We start from the raw sequence: 14,662 nt of genomic DNA, 5'->3' as shown, positions 1-14,662 counted from the left end.
CAATGGGATATCGCACGAGTACTGTAAATGTTGGCTGGGGATGGACAGCCCTTGTGGCCTATGTACTCAAGGCCAGTGATAAGCAGAGTTGCATGCACTAATCAGCTGTAGGGTGTTTTGCTGTAACCAGCATTAACGTAATGGTTTTGATGGTTGTCCTAGAGAAAGCAAGACAGTGAAAATGAGTTCCTTGGAGGATGACGTTCTAAATCCTAACAACGTAGCAGAGCTTGTAATGAGTTATTTCTGCGAAAAGGGGTTTTGGTTCTCAGGAAAAACTAGCTTCAAAGGAAAGGAAATGGGGCAATATCTGATTGATTTGATGAAAAATAATCATAGAGGAGTGCAACGTATTGAGGAGGTTTCTCCACAGTGGAGGCAGTGAAAGCGACTCAGGTGATTCTGCTTATGAAAAGCTTCTGCCAGTTGCAAGCGAAGTTCCGAGTCCCTGTTGGAAACTAGAATATGACCCCCCAGAATAGAGTGATGCTCCGAGTCCACTGCCATGCAAATTGTCCAGTTCTAGTTATGTTCCTAGCCATGTAAAATGTGTAGGTACCAGAAAATATCAATATGGAGTATAAGTAGAGGGCTGTAAAATTGTGGCTTAACGAAGGTGACAAAAAACAACTAACACTTTCACACATCCACAGATATTTTAGTTTAATGAAGTCGGAGCGATATCTTTACTTGTGGAAGAAGCAGTTGGAAAATACGGGTATCTCGGGAAGTCCGATTGAACATAAAAGTGTATGTCTGAAAAACTCTATTCCTGTTTCCTGGAGGCAAGAAGGGGAAGGCGAATTGTGATACAGATTTTTGACTGTGGGCTTTGGAAATTACACGTGAACTATCATAGGTAATTTTACATTACATGAAGTATCGAAAAAAGTAATTTCTCTGCCTCTCATGCCTGGATTAGCTGTTTCAGGGAACAACACAGAATGGAAAAATTATAAAATATATATCCCGTTCGCATATTCAGGACGAAAAACAAAAGAGTAACGCTGCAGAAGAATTTCTGGAGATGGCTTGAGAACGATTCTCCATTACACCCTGTCCTCTATTTACAACACTGATCAAAGTGGGTTTGAGTGCGAAATGCAATCGAAATCAACTATCTTTTGAAGGTAAGAAACACGTACATGATAGCCCAATTCAGGGATGGCGAACCTTTTCCAACTAGTGTGCCATTTTAAGTCTGGTTTATTATCAACACTGTGCCTCTTGTTATTTTCGTTTTTTTTAATGGCTACAAACTCCCACCACCACCACCACCACCACCACCACCACCACCACCACCGACTTCCATCCCTAATTCAAAATTATGTTTCATAATACTTTATTACATATAAAGATTGCCGGGCGAGTTGGTCGTGTGGTTAGGGGCGCGCAGCTGTGAGCTTGCATCTGGGAGATAATGGATTCGAACACCACTGTCGACAGCCCTTAGATGGTTTTCCATAGTTTCCCATTTTCACACCAGGCAAATGCTGGGGCCATACCTTAACTAAGGCCACGGCCGCTTCCTTCCCATTCCTAAGCCTTTCCTCTCCCATCGTCGCCATAAGACCTATTTGTATCGGTGCGACATAAAGCAAATAGCTTATATATATATTGTAAAATAATACATTTGATTGCACTTTTCGTGGTCGTATTTTGCCAATACCGCAAAAATACTTAGTAGCCATGACATTTCTTTTAGGTTCATGACTTGTTGTTTTCTGTAACACACGATAAGCACTTCGACCTGAACCAAGACGATTTCTAACTGTTGACTTCAAGACATTCATTGTTGAAAATAGCTGCTCATAGGCATATGATGACCCAAACGAAGTAAGTAGCGCAGTAGCAAGTGTCTTCATGCTTGAAAACATCTGTGGCAGTCTGTTCCATTGTTTAAGTATTACGTTTTCCGGCTTCTAGAGAGAGTATTCACCATCAACAGCACACTCGATTTTCACTAATGCTTCACCAAGTTGTATGAATTTGTTCACCCACGTACTGCTTTCGTGAAATTCAATCAACTCCATTTTTAAACGTTCAATATCTAACCACTCAAGAAAACTGACATTAATATCACTCATTCGTGCAATATGAGGTTTAGAAGTTAAGTGTGATAGTTTCTCCAAATCTCGAAACTTGGGAAATCTCTTGGCAACTATTTGTCTTACAGAATTCAAAACAATGAACAGTTACTAAGAATAATTACGCGATGCTGGCAACCACACACAAGTCAATTTTCACTAAATGACTGATGTGGGTGAGCGAATGGTTAATCGGCCGCATCTGACATTTATCTCACTTAACTTCCGGCCCTATCAGTGTTGCAGTGTTGCCATAGAAATTAGATTTTCGGTATTTATTTCTTAAACCTGAAACACCCTGACTATACGATGCACAAGATATGTAGGCCTATAGTCTATAGTACAAGGCATACATAAAAACGTTAATATGTGCAGCTGGTGTGCCACCAAAATTGTGTTCGCGTGTCACTAAGTGACACGCGTGGCATAGGTTCACCATCCCTGGCCCAATTAGTTAGTTCACTCATACATTCATACACCATAATACCAACAATCAGTATGGACATTTCTTTGTTCGCTAAATTATTTATTGTACTGCAGGAGCCAACTGGAACCATCGGTTCTCTGGATTAATAAAACAGGGTGGTGGTGGTGGTGGTGGTGGTGGTAGTGGTGATAATGATTGTTTTAATAGGAAGCACAATTATACAACCATCCTTTATATAACACTAATCAGAGAGAAAAATGCAAGGGGACTGACATTTCGAAAAGTGAAGATATCAACCAAAGAAAGACAAGGGCCATGAAGGGCATGAAAATGAAGGACTCCCTAGGCCTCAAGTACTCTAATACCATCGGGGTCGGAAAAGAACAAGAGTTGACCAAGGGAGGTCGGATAGGATAGATGAAAGTGAGGAGCATGGCACTTGAAAGCAGATATTGTCATTGCCACAAAAACAGGAAAATTTGGGGAAAAAGAACTGAAATCATAGTTTAGAGAAGCCTTTTGTTCAGTTCTCTGAAGACAACTGTGCCCTGGTTTTCTATTTGTGGACCACATACAGTGGTACAACTTGTCATGAAGACACCCCTCCATGCAAAACAATTAAACTGCTTCAGATTCCTCCAGGTACCAGGGGCATAATTCAATTGTTAGACAAATTCTTCTTCTGCCGCTGAACAGAAATTCTAACCTCTCGTAATGATATTAAAGTTGAGATTCATCAGAGAGAGACAGTTTTCAGTTTTCATCTGTACAATTTTGGGATATGATAAAATATTCATCGTTTGCAATGAATTACACAAGAGTGACCTCTTGAGTTCATAGTGCCTGCTAAATATTGTTTACAGAAGAAGAAAGAAATGTGTGAAGAACAGTACGACAATAAAGTTCTTATTCGTTGTGCTTGGTATACAGAAACTTGTGTTACCATCATGCAATTTATACGAGTTATTTCTGCTATTCTTTTGTGAGTGTCTGACAAGTGAGTGAAACAATGCAACTTCAGAGTGGGTCGAGAGACTGCATGCATGTACGTCCCACCACACCACAACTCTGAGCTGGCTCAGCTATGTCCAGCTGTGCCACCTGTCATGCTTGCATACGAGAATTCCATGTACGATTTTGGAGCCTCGCAGTTAAATCTATAATTTAAATTTATAACATGATTGTGTCAAAATTTCAAGGTAGTTTTCGACTTTCTTACCTGATACTTCCCTTTATTAGACAACTTCATGACAATCTCTGCATGTTACTGAATTTAATCCCTTTATAACACAGTTTTAATTTACGGATGCTTCCTTTCTGAGATTAGTTGTTCGACTCACTGCCAATTTAAAAAAATTATGACTCTTATATTAATAAACATCTGAGCCTATCAACTCCTCATATATATGTCATGACGTTTACATCGCAATATGCTGTCAGTCTCATCCTCCATGAAGTATGACAGTGTATATATACAGTGTATATATATGGTAGGCCAAGGAAGAGAAGGTAGCACAGTAGGAGAATTTGGATTGGGACAAAGGAACGAAAGAGGAAGTCGGCTGGTTGAATTCTGGACTGACCATAATTTAGTCCTCGCCAATACTTGGTTCAAACACCACAAACGACGGCTGTATACGTGGATGAGACCTGGAGACACTGGAAGGTATCAAATAGACTTCATTATGATTAGGCAGAGATTCAGAAACCAGGTGTTGGATTGCAAAACTTTCCCAGGAGCAGACGTGGACTCTGACCACAACTTGTTGGTCATGAAATGCCATCTGAAGTTGAAGAAATTGAAGAAAGGAAAGAATGCTAAAAGATGGGATCTAGACAAGTTGAAAGAAAAGAGTGTGATGGATTGTTTCAAGGAACATGTTGCACAAGGACTAAATGAAAAGGCCGAAGGAAACACAGTAGAGGAAGAGTGGAGAGTCATGAAAAATGAAGTCAGTAGGGCTGCTGAAGAAATGTTAGGAAGCAAGAAAAGATCAACTAAGAATCAGTGGATAACTCAGGAGATACTAGACCTGATTGATGAACGACGAAAATACAAGAATGCTAGAAATGAAGAGGGCAGAAAAGAATACAGGCGATTAAAGAATGAAGTGGATAGAAAGTGCAAGGTAGCTAAGGAAGAATGGCTGAAGGAGAAGTGCAAGGATGTCGAAGGTTGTATGGTCCTGGGAAAGGTAGATGCTGCATACAGGAAAATCAAGGAAACCTTTGGAGAAAGGAAATCTAGGTGCATGAATATTAAGAGCTCAGATGGAAAGCCACTTCTAGGGAATGAAGACAAAGCAGAAAGATGGCAGGAGCATATCCAATAGTTGTATCAAGGTAACGATGTAGATAATTTCGTTCTGGAACATGAAGAGGCTGTTGATGCTGATGAAAAGTGAGACCCAATTTTGAGGTCAGAGTTTGACAGAGCTGTGAGTGACCTAAACAGGAACAAGGCACCTGGAATTGATGACATTCCCTCTGAATTACTGACTGCCTTAGGAGAAACCAGCATGGTAAGGTTATTTCATTTAGTGTGCAAGATGTATGAGACAGGAGAAGTCCCATCCGATTTTCGGCAGAATGTTGTTATACCTATTCCCAAGAAAGCCGGTGCTGACAGGTGTGAAAACTACCGCACTATTAGTTTAGTATCTCATGCCTGCAAAATTTTAACACGTATTATTTACAGAAGAATGGAAAAACAAATTGAAGCTGAGTTGGGGGAAGATCAATTTGGCTTCAGAAGAAATGTAGGAATACGTGAAGCAATCCTGACTTTACGTCTGATATTAGAGGATCGAATCAAGAAGGACAAGCCCACGTACATGGCATTCGTAGATCTAGAAAAGGCATTCGATAATGTTGATTGGACCAGGCTATTTATGATTCTGAAGATGATAGGGATCAGATACCGAGAACGAAGAATTATCTACAACCTGTATAAAAATCAGTCTGCAGTGATAAGAATCGAGGGCTTTGAAAAAGAAGCAGCAATCCAGAAAGGAGTGAGGCAAGGCTGCAGTTTGTCCCCTCTCCTTTTCAATGTTTACATAGAACAGGCAGTAAAGGAAATCAAAGAGAAATTTGGAAAGGGAATCACAGTCCAAGGAGAGGAAATCAAAACCTTGAGATTTGCCGATGATATTGTTATTTTATCTGAGACTGCAGAAGATCTCGAGAAGTTGCTGAATGGTATGGATGAAGTCTTAGGTAAGGAGTACAAGATGAAAATAAATAAGTCCAAAACAAAAGTAATGGAGTGCAGTCGAACGAAGGCAGGTGATGTAGGAAATATTAGATTAGGAAACGAAGTCTTAAAGGAAGTAGATGAATATTGTTACTTAGGTAGTAAAATAACCAACGATGGCAGAAGTAAGGAGGACATAAAATGCAGACTAGCACAAGCAAGGAAGAACTTTCTTAAGAAAAGAAATTTGCTCACTTCAAACATTGATATCGGAATTAGAAAGATGTTTTTGAAGACTTTTGTGTGGAGCGTGGCATTGTATGGAAGTGAAACATGGACGATAACTAGCTCAGAAAGAAAGAGAATAGAAGCTTTTGAAATGTGGTGTTACAGAAGAATGCTGAAGGTGAGATGGATAGATCGAATCACGAATGAAGAGATACTGAATCGAATTGGTGAGAGGAGATCGATTTGGCTAAATTTGATGAGAAGAGATAGAATGATAGGACACATCTTAAGACACCCAGGACTTGTTCAGTTGGTTTTTGAAGGAAGTGTAGGTGGCAAGAACGGTAGGGGTAGACCAAGGTATGAATATGACAAACAGATTATAGCAGATGTAGGATGCAATAGTTACGTAGAAATGAAAAGGTTAGCACAGGATAGGGTGGCATGGAGAGCTGCATCAAACCAGTCTATGGACTGATGACTGACTCAACTCTCTCAACATATATATATACTGTCAGTCAAAAGTTTCCAGACAAAACATATGTACCCGCACAAATATGTTTAATGACAGATTATTGTAACCAAGTTTCGAAGTTTTTCGGGCAACGGCAACGAGTTTATGTTCAACGTTCAGCATCAGAAGAAATGCATCATGACTGTATAGCACCTACATTGAAACATAGAGGGGGCTCTGTGGCAGTTTGGGGTTGTTTCGCATTCAGTGGAGTTGGTACACTACACCGAATTCAAGGAACACTGGACAAAAACGGCTACCATTCCATCCTATCTCGTTATGCTCTTCCATCTGGACAGCAGCTTATTGGACGTGGGTTTGTCCTCCAAGACAGTGACCTCAAACACACGCCTCGCTATTGCATGAATTATCCGCAAAACAAACAAATTACATCATAGACCCTACAATCACATTTGAGTCTCACATAACACAGCCCAAAGAAGTGGACAATGAAAAATGGCTATTTATAAAACTACAGTCCAATTTTTCAATGATAAGTATCATCTGGAATCCATTGCTATAACAGGTTTCGTGATAGGAGCTCATGGGACTAACCCATTTATCGAATTATATGTCGCATATTCTGTAGAAATTCATCAGATCGCCAACAGAGGTTAGTGCCCAGGGACCTGCTGTGTAGTAAGCTATGTACAGCTGAAACGTTCGCTGTCATCTTAATTGCCTCTCTCCACTTTATGAATCGTGTGTCGTTTAGTCAGTAACGGTGGTCTTTGTTGCTACATAATACAGTATTCTCCATCAGATTCATACACATATTTAAATAGGAATAGAGTTTTGCAGTGCTCCTTCAGAATGAGACTTTTCTTGCATTTTAAACAACTTTTAAATCAGCTAGAAATGAAAGTTATTCGTAATGCTCATGTAAGAAAATAAAGAGCAAAAGCTATTAACTCTTCATTGTAGTCTACAGGTGGCAGCACTGGTGAAGATGAAGACGAGGCACAATGTATGACAGCCGAGACTCGTCGGAACACGCAACACAATGAGTTATTGGACCGTGAACCCGTGGAGGTGAGTTAATTATCCTGGCATTCTTTCTGGGAAGACACTAGCTTTCAACCCTGGCTGTTAGTTTTTGCCTCTGTAGTCAAGTAGTTGAAATATGTTGCTCTACTCTTTAGGCACAAATATAACCTACTAATTTCTCTTCACAGAATACATTTCATATGGTCTCTCTTTGATTTCTTTTTCAGTGGAAATTTTTCTGAACAAACTTTTTTTTCCAGAAGATTTTTGAACATTTTTAAAAGTTTTATTCTATACACTGATAGCATTTATGGTCATATTGAGTTTACACACTTTATTCTCTTTCAGTCTGTCATTTTGGAGCTTTGCATAAAAATGGGTGTTCATCAATTTCTTACAGCTGTTGCCATATATGGTACTGTATCAGATTTCTTGTAACATCCACAGTTTTCATTTACTGTAATTACATAATTTTGCTTCTTTTAAAATTTACATGTTACGATGTACAGTGGTCGATATGATATGCATTAGAGTAATCAAAAAGTGTCATTTGTACGAATATCAATATCTCTGTTCACAGACGAACCTGGAAAGTCAGGGAAATCTTCCCCAGTGATGGATTTGTGAGGATATTTTTATGCTCTAGTCTTCTGTAACCCAGGCTATTGTAGTATTTTTTTTTTTTTTTGTATCTTTTCACAAGAAGTGCACAACAATTCTGCAATTTTTGTTGTGCCCTTGTGTCATTTCTTTCAACCATTTTTATGTATTCGTTTTTATTTCGGTTCTAGGATGCTTGCTTGAAACTCGTGACATTAACTAACAAACAATGTACATTTAATAAATTCTGGCTAGACAGTAAAGTGTTTCTCGAACTGAATGGTTGATTTTACATATTGGTAAATGATGCAACTTCAGCATACTGCAAAGTGTGTTGTAAATCATTCAAACTTAGTAATATGTTATCCATGCTAAAGGACCTACTCATACAAAATACAGAATACATAAAAGCTAAGTCTTCCCAGCCAACAATTTCTTTCTTTGCAAAGTATACCTCTACTCCATCTCCACTTGAAGATACGCAGTCAAGAGTTAGCACTACATCCACAGCTACAAAGGAATTAGCAGTGCCAGGAACAAGTCAGATGAGTTTCAAGACTTTCAGTGTGAATGAAGATGTTGTTACATCAGCTGAAGCCATGTGGGCTCTCCAGGTTGTCACTGGAAAGATGTGTCTCAACTCTTGTAATGAAACCTCCACAGCATTTAAAACAATGTTCCCAGGCAGTAAAATTGATGAAAACTTTACTATGGGCAAGACTAAGTAAGGCTTCCTATGTTATAAATCATGGACTAGCCTCATATTTTAAAGAAAGTTTGCAAAATGACTCAAGGCAGTGCTCTGACTATGTTGTTTGTTTTGATGAATCGTTAAACAAATTTGTCCAAAGAGAACAAATGGACTTGTTGTAAGGTTCTGGGATGTAAATCTTCAAAAAGTTGCAAGACGGTATTGGAACAGTGTATTTTTAGGCAGGTCAGCTGCGTATCGCTTAATAAATGGGTTTATACACAGACTCTCCTTACCTTCGGGAAATAATTTGCAAGTCTCAATGGATGGGCCGAAAAAACTACAAAATCATTTGCAAGTGCTAAACCCCAAGGGCACATCCTTTCTTAATATAGGCATATGTAGTTTGCATACAGTGAATGGAGCCATGAAAACTGGGATCTCCGAAATTGACTGGGACCTTATTCATTTTTTCAGGTCTCTGTAGAGTCTTTTTAAAGATAGCCCTGCTCGACGTGCTAAAATGAAACAGCAATCTTTTAGATAAGTGCAAAACTTTTCTTCTTTCATTCTTGTCTTTTCTGACTGATCTTTAAATTTGAAAACTGCTTTGCATATAGACCTAGACTAATTGGAATTTGTTATATCCATCTACATTACAAACACAAGTTAATTGCTTTTGATCTCAAGAGTGCTTTAAATCCACATAAAATAGTATTTGATTGCTGTGGTAAAATAACTTGTTCATGTTTGAATTTCTCTATTAATAAGTTAGTTGTACTTTGTTTGTTACAAATTATAAGATAAAGGTGCATGTTACCATTAAGATACTTGTTTACATATAAAGTGCTATCAATGTCATTGTTTTTCCATAAATAATTGGAAAAAGGAAGTGGAGAGAGAATTGGACCAGCTCTGGGAATTGTGGAGGCTGGAATTTCCTTTTTCGTTCCTTGTAAAACATGCTGTTCGGCGAATTAACTTGTCACTTGGTTTTTGTGAGTCAGGGAAATTTTTCTTTGTAGGTCAGAGAAAGTCAGGGAAAATTGAGGGAACATTTCTGTGGACATTATGTATATAATATACTGTATTTACAAGGGCATTTAAAGTTGATCTACAAATGGTATGCTCCTCAACATGACTGTGTAAACAATCCTAACTCGTTTCGTTTCATTTCTTGCTCATTGACTTTGAAATCAAAAAGAGAGAACATAACCTCATCTGCGGAAATAAAGCTTACCTAGCTTATTTCGGTGTCGAGTTAGGAGACCAAGACAAAAGATTTGTACCACACAGTGTGAGTCATACACTTGGTACTGGCTTAAGTAAATGGATTCAGGGGAAGCAGAAGTTATTACCTTTTGGAATTCCAATGATGTAGTGAGAGCAAACAAATCACCTCAACAATTGTTATGTGATAAAGACTGAGGGCCATAACAAGGAAAATATTCGAAGCATTGTAAATCCAAACTTGAAATTAGCCATCAGGCCTGTGCCACATGGATCCAGCATTCCTGTATTAAGCCACCTGTAACCCTACAATCATCATCATCATCATCATCACCATCATCTGATTGTGAAGACTGCAATGAATTTTTAATGCCTACAGAAGAGCTGAAATCATATCCAAAGTTACCTAAATGACATAGTAGGAGATCTGGGTCTCTCGAAGGAATCTTTACAGAGCTTGGGTTCTTATTTAAAGGAGAAAGGACTGCTTACTTCTGGTTCAACATATTTTTTTATATTTTAGTTTCAGGAGGTAAAAAGGACTGTATTGCTATTGACCTATCCAAGGCATTTGATAGGGTAGATCATGGAAGATTACTGACAAAAATCAGGGCTAGTGGACTGGACAAGAGAGTGGTTGAATGGGTGGCTACATTTCTGCAAAATAGAACTCTGAGAATTACAGTAGGAAAAGTGTTATCTGATCCTGTAATGATAAAGAGGGTGGTGATGGTGGTGATTATTGTTTTAAGAGGAAGTACAACTAGGCAACCATCCTCTTAAGAGTGGGGTCCCACAGGGCAGTATTATTGGGCCTTATATATCAAAATATGAGTAAAGAACTAGAATCACCGATAAGGCTATTTGCAGATGATATTATACTGTATAGAGTAGTAAATGAGTTACAAGATAGTTAGCGACTTAAAAAAGACCTAGATAATGTTGTGAGATGGACAGTGGTCAATGGTATGATGGTGAACAGGATCAAAAGTCAAGTTGTAAGTTTACTCTCATTTTTAATTACTGTTTTGATGAAGTGATAGTACATCATAGGGATCACTTTAAGTACCTAAGGAATGATATCCATTGGGGTTACCACATCAATCAATCAATCAATCAATCAATCAATCAATCAATCAATCAATACTGATGTGGATTTAGGGCAGTCGCCCAGGTGGCAGATTCCCTATCTGTTGCTTTCCTAGCCTTTTCCGAAATGATTTCAAAGAAATTGGAAATTTATTGAACATCTCCCTTGGTAAGTTATTCCAATCCCTAACTCCCCTTCCTATAAATGAATATTTGCCCCAGTTTGTCCTCTTGAATTCCAACTTTATCTTCATATTGTGATCTTTCCTACTTTTATAGACGCCATTCAAACCTATTCGTCTACTAATGTCATTCCACGCCATCTTTCCGCTGACAGCTCGGAACATACCACTTAGTCGAGCAGCTTTTCTTCTTTCTCTCAATTCTTCCCAACCCAAACATTGCAACATTTTTGTAACGCTACTCTTTTGTCGGAAATCACCCAGAACAAATCGAGCTGCTTTTCTTTGGATTTTTTCCAGTTCTTGAATCAGATAATCCTGGTGAGGGTCCCATACACTGGAACCATACTCTAGTTGGGGTCTTACCAGAGACTTATATGCACTCTCCTTTACATCCTTACTACAACCCCTAAACACCCTCATAACCATGTGCAGAGATCGGTACCCTTTATTTACAATCCCATTTATGTGATTACCCCAGTGAAGATCTTTCCTTATATTAACACCTAGATACTTACAATGATACCCAAAAGGAACTTTCACCCCATCAACGCAGTAATTAAAACTGAGAGGACTTTTCCTATTTGTAAAACTCACAACCTGTCTTTTAGCCCCGTTTATCAACATACCATTGCCTGCTGTCCATCTCACAATATTTTCGAGGTCACGTTGCAGTTGCTCACAATCTTGTAACTTATTTATCACTCTATAGAGAATAACATCATCCGCAAAAAGCCTTACCTCCGATTCCACTCCTTTACTCATATCATTTATATATATAAGAAAACATAAAGGTCCGATAACACTGCCCTGAGGAACTCCCCTCTCAACTATTACAGGGTCAGACAAAGCTTCACCTGCTCTAACTCTCTGAGATCTATTTTCTAGAAATATAGCAACCCATTCAGTCACTCTTTTGTCTAGTCCAATTGCACTCATTTTTGCCAGTAGTCTTCCATGATCCACCCTATCAAATGCTTTAGACATGTCAATCGCGATACAGTCCATTTGACCTCCAGAATCCAAGATATCTGCTATATCTTGCTGGAATCCTACAAGTTGAGCTTCAGTGGAATAACCTTTCCTAAAACCGAATTGCCTTCTATCGAACCAGTTATTAATTTCACAAACATGTCTTATTGTAAATGTCATTGTTATCATACGTAAATTTTATTACTTCTTTGGCCTTAGTCTCTTCCTCTATCTCGACATTATCCTTGTAACCAACAATCTTTACATACTGCTGACTGAATACTTCTGCCTTTTGAAGATCCTCACATACACACTCCCCTTGTTCATTAATTATTCCTGGAATGTCCTCCTTGGAACCTGTTTCTGCCTTAAAATACCTATACATACCCTTCCATTTTTCACTAAAATTTGTATGACTGCCAATTATGCTTGCCATCATGTTATCCTTAGCTGCCTTCTTTGCTAGATTCAATTTTCTAGTAAGTTCCTTCAATTTCTCCTTACTTCCACAGCCATTTCTAACTCTATTTCTTTCCAGTCTGCACCTCCTTCTTAGTCTCTTTATTTCTCTATTATAATAAGGTGGGTCTTTACCATTCCTTACCACCCTTAAAGGTACAAACCTGTTTTCGCATTCCTCAACAATTTCTTTAAACCCATCCCAGAGTCTGTTTACATTTTTATTTACCGTTTTCCACCGATCATAGTTACTTTTTAGAAACTGCCTCATACCTGCTTTATCAGCCATATGGTACTGCCTAACAGTCCTACTTTTAAGACCTTCCTTTCTATCACATTTATTTTTAACTACCACAAAAACAGCTTCATGATCACTAATACCATCTATTACTTCAGTTTCCCTATAGAGCTCATCTGGTTTTATTAGCACCACATCCAGGATATTTTTCCCTCTGGTTGGTTCCATCACTTTCTGAATCAGCTGTCCTTCCCATATTAACTTATTTGCCATTTGTTGGTCATGCTTCCTGTCGTTCGCATTTCCTTCCCAATTGACATCTGGCAAATTCAGATCTCCCGCTACAATCACATTTCTTTCCATGTCGTTTCCCACATAGCTGACTATCCTATTAAATAATTCCGAATCTGCATCAGTGCTACCCTTTCCCGATCTGTACACTCCAAATATATCAAGTTGCCTATTATCTTTAGAAATGAGCCTTACACCTAGAATTTCATGTGTCTCATCTTTAACTTTTTCGTAGCTTACAAATTCTTCTTTCACCAGAATGAAAACTCCCCCTCCCACCTTTCCTATCCTATCTCTACGATACACACTCCAGTGCCGTGAGAAAATTTCTGCATCCATTATATCATTTCTCAGCCATGATTCAACTCCTATTACAATATCTGGTGAATATATATCTATTAAATTACTTAATTCTATTCCTTCTTTACAATACTTCTACAGTTCAACACTAACAATTTTATGTCATCCCTACTTGATTTCCAGTTCCCTGTTCCCTTTTCACCGCTACCTAGGCCATCCCGTTTCCCTGAATGTACCTCCCTATTACCCTTCCAAACAAATTTCCTAACTTATACGTACCACTGCGGTTTAAATGAAGGCCATCCAAGCGCAGATCCCTTTCTCCTACCCACCCATTAGGATCTAGAAATTTCACTCCCAGTTTCCCACATACCCACTCCATAGTCTCATTTAAATCCCCAATCACCCTCCAGTCAGTATCCCTCCTACACAGTATTCCACTAATAACAATCTCCGCTTTCTTAAACTTCACCACTTCACAACTTCCATGAGGTTGTAAAGAAAGGTTACAGATCTCTTCAGATGGTTATGAGGGCATGTAAATAACAGGGCATATAAGTCAGGTAAGATTCCAATTAGAGTATCATTCCAGTGTATGGAACCCATACCAGGGCTACTTTATATGAAAACTGGTAAAGATCCAAAGGAAACCAGCACAATTTGTTCTGGGTGCTTTCCACCAAAGAAATAGTGCTACAAAAATGTTGCAAATTTATGTAGAACATCTTCAGAAAGCCAACACAAACTATCAGTACCATAAAACATGACTCTCTTCATTCTGGAGCCCAGAAAAGAGCAACTTTTTTCAGTTTAAATTTATAGAGCATTTAATATCATCCCTTTGTCTGACAAAAATCTTAACGAATAAATTAATACAATTTACACAATAGTCAATAAGAATGGATTTAAAAGGATCTTTGTTGATAAGATTATCAGTCAAATTAACAACCATTCTCCACCCTGATTAGAGTGTCTAAGAAGAAAGAAAGATAAGTCACATTTACTTTAAATGATGAAAATATATATCAAGTTACAAATATATTCAAGAAATATAACTTCAATATAGCATTCAAAACAGTTAATAACCATTCTACTGTATTCTATAATCCACATAGTATCAATAATAACGGTACTAAATTTGCAAATTCTGGAGTTTATAAGTTACATTGCA

General features: G+C 38.3%; 1 protein-coding gene across 5 annotated transcripts in view; it reads left to right on the top strand.

Annotated features, from left to right (window-relative positions):
- The window catches only part of LOC136866267 (PRKC apoptosis WT1 regulator protein), a 303,714-nt gene that overhangs the window by 158,766 nt on the left and 130,286 nt on the right, over nt 1-14,662 (top strand). For 3 of the 5 annotated variants that reach the window (XM_067143078.2, XM_067143079.2, XM_067143077.2), the window contains exon 5: nt 7,377-7,484. The exons of the other annotated variants lie outside the window; for them this stretch is intronic. In XM_067143078.2, coding sequence (XP_066999179.1) covers nt 7,377-7,484 — 108 coding nt within the window. The remainder of the gene's footprint in view (nt 1-7,376; nt 7,485-14,662) is intronic. 5 annotated transcript variants of the gene reach the window in all.

Source organism: Anabrus simplex, chromosome 3 (assembly GCF_040414725.1).
Source record: "Anabrus simplex isolate iqAnaSimp1 chromosome 3, ASM4041472v1, whole genome shotgun sequence".
In the NCBI taxonomy this organism is placed as follows: Eukaryota; Metazoa; Arthropoda; class Insecta; order Orthoptera; family Tettigoniidae; genus Anabrus; species Anabrus simplex.
Note: the sequence above shows the minus strand (reverse complement) of the source record. Positions and strands in the feature narration are given on the sequence as shown.